Here is a 13973-nt window from a genome sequence, read left to right as displayed (position 1 = left end):
TTTGTTCTTATGTGTTACTTAATCGCTATTTCTTCCCAGAAAAGTCCTACAGAGATGTCTGGTTAGTTACAGGTGTCCTCTTTGTGAGGACCCTTGACAGCAACTGTGAGGTTTTTTTAAGTACAGTTTATTATCACTAGGTAATCTTGACTGTAATGGCCAGCATTACCTCTCTCCCCTGGGACTGTGAAGTGTTGCCAGGAACACAATCACTGATGTGGGAAATAGAACACTTCGCTAATCTGGCATTTGTTTCGTGTTAGAAACTACACTGTGAACAGTAATCACCCCTTGTAGTAACCACACATCAGTACTACAAAATGCAGCCACGGCAATCAAAAGAGCCACCAGTGTTTTTCCACACAGAGCAGAACAGACTCAGAGAAACATTTAGGTTGTAACAGACCTTTAAGATCGATTCCAACCTTAAACACAGCACTGCCAAGTCAACCATTAAACTATGTCCCTAAGCACCACGTGTACTTGTGTTGTAAATATCTCCGGGGATGGTGACTCAACACTTCCCTGGGCAGCCTGTTCCAGTTCCTGACAAGCCTTTCGGTGAAGTATTTTTTCTTCATTACCAATCTAAACTTCTCCTGGTGCAACTTGAGGCTGTTTCCTCTTGTTCTACCAGTAGTTACTTGGGAGAAGAGACCCACCACGCTACAGCCCCCTTTTAGGTGAGAGTGACACAGGCTCCCTCAGTTCCCTCAGTCACACTGCCAGATATTGATGGTGCACTTTGAAAGGCTACGTACTCCTTAAAAGAGGATTTCAAAAATCCTCTTTCATAGAATCATAGAATTGGCTGGGTTGGAAGGGACCTCAGAGATCATCAAGTCCAACCCTTGATCCACTCCCGCTGCAGTTACCAGACCATGGCACTGAGTGCCACATCCAGTCTCTTTTTAAATATCTCCAGGGATGGAGAATCCACCACTTCCCTGGGCAGCCCATTCCAATGCTTGATCACCCTCTCGGTAAAGAAATTCTTTCTAATGTCCAACCTTCTTTATAGAAGCACTCTTTTGTTTTTCTTTTTGCTTTGTTTTGTTTTTTGTTTTGGTTTTCCTTTTCTGTTCTGAAGCACAGGGTGGCTCCAAGAATGTCCTCCAGCAGTTGTCCATCCTACTGGTATCTAAACATTCAATTATCAGCTTGCATATAGGAACAAGACTAGCAAATCTGCTGTATATATTTGCTGTATGAATTTGATCCTGTGTTCTGCAGGGGAAATGCTCCACGTTGTTCTGCCCAATGCACCAGCATTTTCTCTCCTGGATGTAAGGCTGAGCTTGTGTTCTCTCTACTTGTAGTTCCTTCATGTTTGCTTTCCCTGGCTACTCACATCTGAAGGGAAGTTGTGGCTGTACCTTCACATGTAAGACCTGGGCTGATTTAACATATAGCCCCCAGCCTCTGTTTTTTGGTGACACAATAAAAAGACACGAGATGTGACAGAAATAACAGATGTGTGCTATATTTTGTGGGAGCCAGATGGTTGAGGCAGGGAACAGACATTTCTGGCTAGAAGGAGTGCTAGAGCTTCCCAGTGCACACCTCCCAGAGCAGCAGCCCCGGGTGGGCTTCAGAGCTGAGCACAGGAGCTGGAGAGAGAAATCACCTCTTTTTTACTTAGGCAAAGGCTTGAGTGAGAGATTTTCATGCTGTAGCAGAATCATCTCCTCCTTCTTGTTCTCTGGCCCTGCAGTGCCACATCTGTTTGAACCACGGGGACTGGGACAGGCTGAAACAAAGAACTGAAAATTATTAATAGAGGCATGATGAACACTCAGCCCCTTCCTGCAAACTCCAGTGACTTCTGTCAGATTGAATCTAAGCTTTCTTTGCTGAAAGGTGTTTCATTTACACCAAATATAGGTTGCACACATATTAAGTGCTCAAAGCCTGTAAATCTCAGCTAATTTTGTACAGGGCATTTACGCTGCCATCAAAATGCAAAAAGCTGTGTCAGAGAGATATTTTCAGACCAGTGTAGTCAAGAGAACTGCAGCTGGAATTACTTACAGACTCATTCTGTGGAATGCTAAATGCTTCCATCATATGCTGATATCATGAGCTAAATTGTAATCGAGTGGGGCAAAGAACAAGGGTCCCTACAGGAGATGTCTACAGCAGGAAAAAATATAGTGGTCTAATGTCAATTCTAAGTTATACTTATGTATTTTGGTGGGTTGATTTAAACCTACATGTCATTTGTGACTGTGGTCAATTTTACATCAACATCTAATAACAAGATGCTTTCACTTTTGCAGTCAAGTGAAAAAATGACTTGGCACAAATCAGGAAGGATAATTATCATCAAGCTTACTTGACTGTGCTCAGAAGTTCATCAATTGCTCATGGAGCATTGGTGGGGACAAGATGTCATTTAAAAGGCAATTATTATTAAAATAATACTATTGGAGTTTCTGAGAAGAAAATTATTGCAAAAATACTGTTGAGAAATATAAAAACTCAGAAAAACAAGGTACCTGTTGCAGAAGCAAAACAAATGTGTAGCATGGTCTTACGCAATTATTGCTATGGTTCACTGGATAATAACAGCAAATTAACTTGTACAGTTCTTGTAAGCTGACACACGGTTAAAATAAAATTTTTTGGTTGAAAAAAAAATCTGGTGTACATTTTAAATGGAAAAAAGATTCAAAATGCTAGCTGAGAACATATCATTTTTGTAACCACTTATGCAGAAAAGCATGGAAATACCAAAATGTTGCTAATAGTTTTGAGAGCTACATTCCCACCACAATTTGATTACTCTAGGACAGGGAAGAACAGTGTCAGAAATAATGGAAATTAAAATAATTGCAATCCTTACAATCAATCAGCTAGTGATAACATTAGTGTTTGGGGTACATTTTATCTGCAAATTAACACAAAAATGAGAACTGAATTTTCCCTCCAGTACTATTCATGTGAAATAATCGCCTGACAAAGAAAGACAGGAAGAAGTCATCGTTTGATCTTAGTTGTGGCAACCAAAGTTTCTTACCTTTCAAAAGAATTTAAAAATAAAATGACATTTCATATGATACCTTGATTATGTGAGTTAGAAAAATGTGTAAGGAATAAACATGCAGAAAGCTACAGGGAAAAACAACCTCCTTAAGTGCACGTTACCTTTGCATTGTTCAGTGCTTCAAAGCTGGGAACTTACAGAAAGGGAATTTGGTGATCTGACCCTAACTTGGTGGCCTTTTACCTATGCATTATATAGCAGTATTTAACTATAGAAATCTAAGATTACCTGCACTCCTGGAAAACTCCTGCCTTGTTTCACATAAGGAATGGATGTCTCTTCCTGAATAAATAATTATACCCTCTCCTTTTTTACAAAAAACTTTGTCATTACTTTAAGGATTTTTTTCTTAATTCACATTTTTTAGAGAAATTCTTAACTGAATAGAGACAACTAGGTAAAATAGATAATGTCATTCATACATAACACTTTGTATTTATGTGCAGTGATGGTATTTACATACCTGTAACTATAACTCTGCCTTGCTTCTTATAGAATAGGACATGGTTTGAGACTATTGAATTAAGAGTCCTTCCAGAGTCCTAATGCAGAGGCAACTGAAGGCCAGAAGATTTGCCTTCCCATGTCCCAACTAAGATGAAATGTCAAATCATAGTAGACAGCCAGGGAGGATGCAGGTTAAACCTTGCCCCTTATCAGTAGGTCTTCCAGATGCTGGATTTGCTAGGCATGATACCTTCACAGATACGGACAAAAAAAAGGAGATGGGAGAAGTAAGAAGTTAATAATCTCCAATCTTGCCTGCCACCTCCTCCTGCAAAATCTCAAAGTTCAGTTATAAGCCTTGTACTTACACAGCCAGGAAAGAAAACATCATCTGCATGAATTTAAAGTGCTTTCAGTGTACCCCTCATGATCATTCAAGTACAAAGTTAAAAACAAAACAATCAAAACAAAGCCATCTAGAAAATACTTAATTTTGTCAGTTGAAATAACAAAGACATTTTACAGAGCTGCAGCCTGATATCAGCTAGATTCATCAAGTAATTAACTACTAGGAACCTCTCTTTTGGTTTACTCGGTTCCACACTGTTGGGTTACTGGTCTGTGATAGTTACTGACCTTTTTCTAAGGACAACCTTGCCCCTCTCTTAGGAACACTTCCTGCTAATAACGTTTCAAGTATTTTTTTCTGGATCACTTTTAGCATGTAATTTTGCCACATTTTTCACACCGGGGGCACTACCCTGTAATTTTTCATTCCCTGCTCTTTCCAGCATTGTCAGTCGCAGCCTTGAGCCTTCTTTTCTGATGCAGCTGGAGGGTGGCAGCTGAGAGCAAAACCCTTTCTGCAGATTTCCATGGGTAATGTTGATTCTCCAGGCAGCTGCAGTGGTATGCAGCAAGCTTTGGAGCTCCTTTTTATAGCTCCTCATATCAGTGTGCTTTGACTCCTGGGGCCACAGTCATACTGAGAGTAATCAAAATATTGGCACTTCCCACACTACACCAGGATTTGCAACTTGCCTTGCCAGCTAGTAACCTTCACAGACATGAAGCTGTGACGCCTTCAGGGAATAGAGGAAATTAATTTTTGTAAAAAAATATGTTTCTGCCCTTGCCATGCAGTCTGTTCTAAAGTCAGAGGCTGCTCTTGGAAGCATTCACGTGAGGAGGTTTAATCAGGCCCACAATTATGTAAGCATGATGCAATTTTCTGGGACAAAAATATGGAGCAAATTCAGCATTTCATTTCCTGTTTAGAGCCTCAATCCATACATAGGCAAAAGCTGATTAAACTTGGGAGGTAGGTAGTGAGATGGCTGCAATAGGAACCAAAGGCATCTGGATGCAGCAGTGGCATTCCTTAACCTCGCTAATGGGATGAATTGTCAAGTCCTGGAGCACATTGTGCCTAGGCTAGAAAGTATATTTGCAGGGATTTAAAAAAAAATCATATATATATGGCCATATATATATTTATTTCCTATTGGATATTATCTATACTGCATCATCTAAACTGTTTTTTCCAAGCACGGAACAACAGATTTTTTTCAGGTCATGGGAAAGTAGCTCAAGCCAAATCAATGCAGAGTGAAGCTCCAGCAAAGCCAGGCACACGTGTGTGGCGTGATTTTTAAATACAGACACACCAACGAGGGGCTGTATGACAAACTACACGAGCTAGGAAAACCACATATGCTGTGGGAATTTCCACTGCTTAATTGGATTACAACAACACCCTGTCACTTGCAAAAATTACCCTTTTTATCTCTTCTCCAATGCACATTTTTAAACAGGGGCTATTAGCCATTTCATGGGCAGTTAGGGGTTTTTTAAAACTTACTGTCTGGATCTGAAAAAGCAAAGCTGCTAGGTTTGCCAGGAGTGGTGTTTCTCACAGGTATTTCTCAATAAATAGACTCACCCACGCTGTCTTAAATAGGCACACTACATCCACAAACACCTTTAGAAGCCCACACCTTATCCCTTTCTTGGTCCTACTGTGCTTTACGTCCCCCTAACAATTTCATTTTATTGATTTAGCTGGCAAGAAAATTGACACATTTATGATACAGAAAATAATGAAGGTATTTCTTCTGTCCTCAGATGCATAAAAAAATACTTATGGTTGCCAAAGGCAGCCAAGGAAATATTTTCAGGCACAAATATTATCAAAGGCTTTCTCCTGGTCCTCCTTCCCCAGTTCTGGCCTAAACCCAACAACAGTCTTAGGGATGGTATGTTAGAGTTGGACCATGTTTCAGCACTGTTGTTATACCAAGCACACATGGCATAGTGCACATTTCACAGCTCTGGGAAGCGTAAAGCCATCCCAGTCTAATTTCTGATATGCTGAAAATTTTGCTGGTACTGTCATTTAACAGCTGCTCTGCAGAAACAAGTAGGGAAGTCTTCCTCACTAGAATACAGGGTATAAGACAAACTAAGCTTCGAACGCCTCAACCTGTGAATCACTTGTCATCTTCATCTGTCTTGCAGGAAACACATCCCAAATGCCTGCCCTTAAAGAGAAGTCACTTTTTTGAGGACTTACTCTGGCAGTAGCAGGATAGGAATTTCCAATAAACATGTTCACCGTAAAGTAAAAACTTCAGGGATGAGGTTCAGATGCAAAAGGGAGAGAATTACTTTGTGCCAGGTGGTACGTGGGAAGGCTGAGAGCTTCACTGGTCTGAACATCATCTAAGTGTGCCCTTCTGCACTCTGTCACTGCCACCAACTCCTTCAGAAGTAAAGCATCAAAAGTAAGCAGCAACAGCAACAAGCACATGTAGTTTTCAGATTGGATGGTTTATGAGTTATGGATGCCTTTAAAAGCAGTATGATACAATCTGCCCAGAAGAGAGCAGCACTGATACCCTTTGAAGGATAAGGTATTATATATTGCCAGACAGTAGCCTAGTTCATATTATCAGCTACAATCTAGGCATCCAATTACTGCATTTAAATTTAGGAGTTATTTATATTAAATTATTATCATTCTAAGGAGCTTTCTTAACAGGAGTTATGTGAAGTTTCTTAATAGGAGACTTTGTGTGTGAAACAGGCATAAATCCGAGTAAACCACAATCTATTATGCTTGGATTAGAGCCACAGAAACTTTATATAACATTCAAGGCTCGCTGAGAGTAAAAATGCCCTGTGGTATACACAAGACTACCCTTGATACACTGCAGATATACTCTTAACTAATCCCAGGAACAATCTGCTGTTTGCAGGCAACTTTTGATGGATCTGCTTTAAAAGCAACACGCACCAAAGAGCCTGACCTTGTTAGGTGAACTACAACCCTGTTGCCAAACCAGCCCGCAACTTCAGGATTTGGGGGAGAAGGGGGTGTCCTGTCTAACTGAGGCTTCCTCCTCCTCTTCCACAGCTCAGTGTTGCTGCCTCCTATTCTCAGCTCAGCCAAGGGTTTTCTATGCGACTTTGACCAAGTCACTGGGGCAGAGCTGTTTGCAGAGTGTGCCCCTGCCTACGCTCCGCCAAGGCAACGCTGGCGGGATGTCAAGGCGCAGCCTTGGCAGAGGCACCGGGAGGCTCTCCCCGAGCTGGTTTGTAAAGCAGGTTCCAGTCCAGCCGGTACCCGAGTGTGTTCGTGACGCCGCACAGTAATGCGAGTGGGACCACCCTCCTGTAAAAAGAAGCCGTTAAGAAAGCTGAAGCACTGAATAAAAAACAAAATTAAAAATTAAAAATTGTGTCTTGCTGAATAATCACAAACTTTTTCAACCTTGCGATGGCAATTAAACCAAGTAGAAATCTCTGTATTTTTTTTTCCCCCTGCTGTTGGAGTCAAACCACTTCCACATTTGTGTGTGGGTGAGTGCCTTTGATGGCACAGAGAGGAGGGAGGTAGCTTACTCGAGGAGTGTGCTGGGAGGGAACAACTGTTGATCTCCCTTGTGAAATCCCATCTGTTGTCTTCAGCAGCTCGCTGGCAGAACAAGATAATGTTTCTCTGGCAGTACTTGTAATTTTCCAAGCACTTTACTGGGTGCAAAGTCAGAACTTGATTCAAAAGGGAGAATCGGGGGTATAATTTCCTTCCCTCCCTTCTGTTAGGCGGTGTGTTACAAACGAGGCTGCTGGCAGGCAGCTAGGGAGTCTGTGGGGGATCCAGGGTATGCTCGACACCTCCAAAGACAAAGAACCGTGTGCTTATGTTAGAGGTGCGTTCCGGGAACGGGGGAGCCTTCTGGGGTATTATTTTGGGTATTATAACTCCCATGTTTCTCACAACCTGCCACATACTATTTAAATCACATTTAAATGATTGTCAGCTTACGGTGGAAACTAAGCAGATGCTGAAGTTGGTAATACCTCTGTGCAACAAAGCATTATTTAATGTTGAAATGAAAAGCATTAATTCGGGGGGAAAATGAATATTGTGAGGATCTGGGGAAGAAAAAAGCCCAAACCAACCAGGCGAACTTAAATACTAATACAAGCAACCCTTCTTGTTGGTTACGGGGAAATTCCCTTGGTCTGAAGAGCCAAACCTAACCTGAACCTCACCCTACGTTCATGAGACATTTCCCCGAGCACACTAAAATATTCGCATTTTTACCAAGAAACGTGAAATACACAAACCTAGAGCAGGAACAGAGGAGATGCCTACGCCACCCAGACGCCGTACAGTAACCCCCGGCCCGACAACGCGGAGCGGAGCAAAGTGTCGGCGCAGTGAGGCGGAGCCGCGGAGGCTGCGCCTATGGCAGACGAGGGGGAGGCGGCCACGCCGCCGCACGGCCCCGCGGGCGCGGAGGTGCCCTGCCCGCCCTGCCCGGCCCCTGGCACGGGGGGCGGGCTCCGACATCCACCCCCGCCCCTCGGAGGGCGGCAGGAGAGTTGAACTTGTGTGCTGGTCCGTATGGGGTCGCGGACGCCGCTCGGCTCGGCCTGAGGAGAGCCCGCCCCGCCGGGGGTGGGAGGAGGACAAGCGCGGGTAGCCCGACCGATGGAGAGGCGAGAGGACGGACGGGACTGGGCGTACAGGTATGGCTGCTGCCCCCGGCGCTACGGCTGCCCACCGCCCCGCGGTGGCGTGGTCGGCGTCGGCTCTGAGAGGGGTGCTTGGCAGCGGCCCCCGAAGGGTCCGGCCTGCCTCCCCCCCCTCCTTTGCCGGTACCGGCTCACTGCCGCCTGCTCGCTCCCACCTGGGCTCTCCCGGAGTAGGGGATCGCGTTTAAAACCACCGCCTTTAGAACTTTCCTGTGAACGAGGCAGCGCTGTGAGGGAGAAAGGGCGCAGGATCGGTGACCGGCAGAGCTTTGCCGGGAGTTTGGGTGTCTTGCTGGTCCCTTAAAATAGTCCTTTCCTTGCCCAGAGTCGCGGAGGGCAGAGGCGGAGAGGAGCCCTTGGTGGAGGGTGAATTTGGAGCCGGTGAATCCCGGCGTGAGGGAAATGTCCCTCAGAGAGCGCTTGGAGGGAGCGGGAAATGGCCGAGGGGAGCAGCCGGGGGGAGGAGAGGCCTCGTCCCCGGGGAGAGCCCCGGCACAGGCAGGCAAGCGATGCCGCTGTCAACGTAGGTGCAGCCCGGAGTAATGGTCACCTTCACTGCCCGGAGGCAGCTTGGGGGAGGTAGATTCCTTAAAACCTGCTTTCCTGGCTCTTCTTATTTTCCCTTTCTGCCTTCGGAATGGAAATGGGCATGAAATTATTCTGTACGTGCTGTCTGGACACTCGCGGTCATAAACACGAACCGCGTGTCCGGGGAGGTGCGGGTTCTGACTCGCATTCTGCGGTCCTCAGGCAGAGAGAGACCTCTGTGGGGGTTTGGGTGGTTTGTACACCTGTGGGTTTGGTGTCACATTCGAGGAGTACGTGAATACAAAGGTGACTCTTCTAACCGGCAACTGAGTAACATCAGTATGAGGGCTGAATATTAAAATATTCCTCTTCTGATTCATGCCTTACTACCCGTGACATTCCTGTGAGCCAGGGTTTACCCAAGGCTGTGCCCGTGTCTCTCCGTGGACAAACTCTTTCTCCATAAATCAAATGGGCAGCGGTTTTGGAAGTTAAGCCCTGATGTCCTGCGGGCTTTTCCGCGTGGGCAGACCCCTCTGCTTCTTTGGCTTCTACAGAGTCCACGAGTGTTCTGTGCTCGGGTGATAATCACCTGTACTCGGGTATAAGGCATCCAGGGAGGTTGCCATAAATCCTGTTTAGCAAGGTGGCTTGGTATATCAAGCTAGAACAGAATCAGACTTGTAGTTCTGGAACACGGACGGTGCCATGTGATGCAGCATTGAAAATTTGTTAAAGAAAATAAATAAGCATTTTTGATACTGCCTATGAAAAAGGGTGACACAAGGATTCGTGGTTTGTTTTGTTTTGTTTTCCCAAACTACATACTTCAATACAAATAATATTAGAAATGAGGCCTTCTAAAAATAATCTTTGTACCTTGTTCTTTTTGTTACTATTTTTCTGTACAGAACTGTGTGAAAACTGAGTTCAGGCCATACTTGAGCTGTTGCACTATACCTTCATACTTTTCAACTGTTTGTATTATGGAGAAAAATACCTCTCAGACCTCTCTGTGGTCATAATTTGAGTCAATTTTGCACTCAAAGGATCCTTTGCTCTAAAAACTTACTTCTAAAAGCAGTAAAATCTGTAAAAATGACTAAACAGTGCATGATTAAATTAATGTCCCTGAACAGCTTTGATATGCTAAATGCAGTGTAACAGTTTGTGTAAAGTAGGTTTTTGTTGGGAGGAGGGAGTTTTGAGCTGCTTTTAGAAACAGCAACTGGAAGTTATGTAAAGCATACTTGCATATTTTCTTTTTCAACTCTAGTTATATAGAAATATTTATACAATAATTCTTTTTTATTTTGCAGGGTTGATCCATATGGGTTTGAAAGGCCAGATGATTTTGATTACGAGTCCTATGAAGCATTCTTTTCCAGATACCTAGTGGTTCTAACTAGAAGAGCAATAAAGTGGTCCAAGCTTCTAAAGGGGAATAACAGTATACAGAAGAGTTTAAAAGGTGAGCTGTAAAAGTGCATTGCGTTGGAACCGATACTTTGAATGTTAAATACTACTTTTGTCTTCAAATGGAAAACATGTAGTATGAACAGTAATAATACATAAGGAAGCATTCTGGTTTTAGAGGGATCATTGAATTGATTTAAAGCTAACAAAGGAGTAATCCTTCTTTAGCATGTGCTATAATTTCTTATTACATACGTAACCCATAGGTTATGGCCACTGGCACTTCAAGATGCTATTTTATAGCTGTTTGTGTTATTGCATTCTGTGCTGTCTTTGGAAAGACATGAGATTATGGAGAAGACACTGTTTTGAACCCCAGGGCTCTCAGTTGCTGACTCTGCTGTTTTTAGACTGCTGGAGATTCTCTAGCCCCCTTTATCCTCCTTTTGTAAAATGGTGTTCACCTCACAGCTAAAAAGATGTGTACTAAGAACTGATGCCTCATGAAGTAAAGAAATTAATGCAGGAGCTAATGCAGCATTAGATAAAATAATGATGGAACTATTAATAGCCACTTCAAAAAGCAATAAAACCTCTAGTAATGTTTTATCTTGCAAGAGAGACACGGAGAAATAAATGGAGTCAGAAGGTGGCAGGGAATCCTGTGAGACCAAAGGGTGGGTTTTTTTCCTCCCACTCTTTGGGCTATTTTTTCATGTAAACATCTACTTTTTTCCACTTCGCTCTTAATGATGCTGTTCAGCTTGCTTTTTCTTGAGATCCTTTTGGAGTTGGACACATTTTTCTAGGTATGTTAAAGTGAGTAAAAATAAGCAAAAGTTCATCATGCACTGACTGTAACACAGGTGAATATTTAGAGCTCTGCTTCAAGTGCAGACATCTGCTACTAATTCTGGTGGCTTTGTTGTTCTGGGGTGGGGTTTTTTTTTTGTTTTCTTTTATTTGCACCAGGAGTAGGATAATAACTGGTGAGACATTTTAAGTATAACAGTGTATTTAGTATATGGATGTCTGTTTTAAGGCTGAGGAATCCCAGAAAATGTAGGTTTGAGCTATAGCTGCAAGATCTTATGCTGCTTACTAGGAAGTAGCTACTTCTTTTTCTTCCAAAGGTAAAGAAGCTTTCATTTAGAGTCTTAAATCTGAATATAGTGTCAAGTGTATGGTAATTTGAATTAGAGGGGATTTTGAGATTCTGTGACAGTGACAGCTTTTAGCAATTTCTGTGAGTTTGTTGCATTCCTCTTCCCTTGTGTAGCATTACAGACACACAGTGCTGTTGTGACATGAATGATGTGAATGCCTTTGATCTTACTTCGGAGCAAAAACGTCAACCAAATCTCTCAACTTATCCACCAGGCTTCAGTACATATGGACATGTTGCCACACTAGCCATATAATGGAAATAACCATTAGCATGGTGTTAATTGTCTAAACAGGCCACTGTTTGTGAAAAATGGGATAGTGTAAATATACTGAGAGGACACAGGCAGTGTCTCTTGGCTGTGGCAAGTCCTTGTGGGCTGGTGCATCATCTTTGACCTTACTGACTTTTGTTAAGGTTACTTTAATTTGCAGACTACGTATAGTCATATATATAGTATGTAATTCTAAGGAGAGTGACTAGAGTAAATAATGTTGAGGAAATACAGTCTGAGTATAAATTAAATGTTATGATAAGCCTCCTTCGTTATTGTTGACTGATACCTCAGGAGAGCAACAGTACAGTAGCTTGTACAATTACTGTTTTTTTAGTACTTCCTTTCTTGTATTAGTATTAAGATTGAATTCTGTGATGTAAGTAGATAGAATACATAAGCAGCTGGTTTTTGTGTGTGTTTTATCCTGCAAGATGATTCTGAAGTGTTTTCCTTTCAGGCAGTCAGAGAGCATCAGGTCTGCCTGATGCACTGAATTTCCCTCTTCCAGCCCCTGACTTTATTGCTCTGAAACTTTGTTTAGGAGCTGCTGGTTCTGATTAGCTTCCCCTCTTCAACAAGTGGGCCATAATATAGAACTGAAAAGACTATTAAATTTGCCCCTCTCCCCTCCCAGGGCAATAGCTGTACGTGCGAAACCATATTCTTATTTTGAATTCTTCTGGGGCTTTTTCAGAGTGCATCCTGCTGTGAGTGGGTGTGAGAGAGGCATTGTGTGTGTGGTATCTCGGTAGCTCCACAGCCATTGGTCTTTACACACAGAGGTGCTCATGATTCCTGTCTGGGTGAACAGGAAGAAGTGATGACTTGTGCTAATTTTCCAATTTGGAAATGGGTTCACATGCTATTACTGTGTGTGCCTCACATCCAAGGCATATGGGTGTATACAATTCTATTCTAATGTAAATAAAAATAATTAGACTGCGTTTTAACGATGGTGATTAAGCAGTGTATCCTGTCCTTATGGATTACAGCCTTCGAGCAGAGGAGGTAAAGGGAGTTTTGTCTGACAGTTCCTTTTACTTGTTCTCCAATCTCTTCCTTATTTTCTGGTATTTTGTTTCCTTCTCTGCCCTTGTTATCTTCATTGTCTCATCTGCATGCTTCAGTTTTCAGTCAGTGTTCAGTCACTTGCCTCTATTCTTTCTGATGTTATTGAGACCCTCCTGTTTTTTGCTTTTCTCTTTTCAGCTTCTATCTTTATGAAACCAAAAGACAGTTTTCTGCCCTGGCTTGTTTACAGGCAGGCAACAAGCTGTCTAACATAATTACCCAAAGTAGCTTAATTCTGATGAAAAGCATGCTGCACAGAAGAATTTGGCTGTAAGTGGATTAGTCAAAATTGACCAGTAGTCAAAGACCTCTAGTCTTTGAGGCTGATAAAATACAGTGAAAGGTGAAAGTAATGGTACTAAAAAGTGGAGCATTTCGGTCCCAGACCAAAGGTTGGAGGAAGGAAGGAGCATCTTAGAAGGTCATTTTTCCTGTTTGTCTGTAGCTTGAACATGTACAGCACAGATCTGCTTTGTTTCTTCTGTGATACATTCATAAAATAAAAATTTCAATTCCTTGTTATATGCTATTTTCAACTCTTTCATAGAATTTTTTTACTAGGGTCCAAGTTAGTTTCCTCAGCATTGAACAGTAATTTTTAGTAACTGAAAAAAGTAGAAAGTGCAGATGCTTCTCAAAGCATCACTCTTCTAATATTTTAGATGAGATAAACTTTCTTTATAAATGGGTTTTTCCTACATAAACTTAGGCTATTGAATAGAGTCAAACATGTTACATGTTTATCATGTTTCATATTGAAGCAAAAACCTCCCAAATGTCCTTATTCTGCCATTAAACAAGGACAGGCAGATTTGAAGTGATTGTTTGTATTTTTAATTCATGCTACTATAAGTAGTGAGCAGTATTGGAAAAAGTTAATTTCTCTTTGTTTTTCTCTTTAGGTTACTTTGTGTATTTATTAGCACTTCAAGGCCACTTCCTTATCATGTAGCTCTTACTTCTATTAACAAGAAAAACAT

At 42.3% G+C, this 13973-nt stretch overlaps 2 protein-coding genes across 3 annotated transcripts in view; one reads left to right on the top strand and one right to left on the bottom strand.

The window, feature by feature from the left end:
- Positions 1–1458: 1458 nt before the first annotated feature.
- Positions 1459–9272, bottom strand: LOC139791512 (uncharacterized). Its single transcript, XM_071733862.1, has 4 exons — positions 9203–9272; positions 8126–8698; positions 6802–7166; positions 1459–3743 (listed from the first exon to the last, which is right to left on the bottom strand). The coding sequence occupies exons 1-3, from the start codon at positions 9270–9272 to the stop codon at positions 6952–6954; spliced, it is 858 nt and encodes a 285-aa protein (XP_071589963.1). The 3' UTR covers positions 1459–3743; positions 6802–6951.
- The window catches only part of GRTP1 (growth hormone regulated TBC protein 1), a 40841-nt gene continuing 35258 nt past the window's right edge, over positions 8391–13973 (top strand). For both annotated transcript variants that reach the window (XM_071744144.1, XM_071744136.1), the window contains exons 1-2: positions 8391–8530; positions 10384–10535. In XM_071744144.1, coding sequence (XP_071600245.1) covers positions 8493–8530; positions 10384–10535 — 190 coding nt within the window. In that variant the 5' untranslated portion in view covers positions 8391–8492. The remainder of the gene's footprint in view (positions 8531–10383; positions 10536–13973) is intronic.

The sequence above is a fragment of the Heliangelus exortis genome, chromosome 1, assembly GCF_036169615.1.
Source record: "Heliangelus exortis chromosome 1, bHelExo1.hap1, whole genome shotgun sequence".
Lineage (NCBI taxonomy): Eukaryota > Metazoa > Chordata > Aves > Apodiformes > Trochilidae > Heliangelus > Heliangelus exortis.
This window is presented reverse-complemented; position numbering and strand designations above follow the sequence as displayed.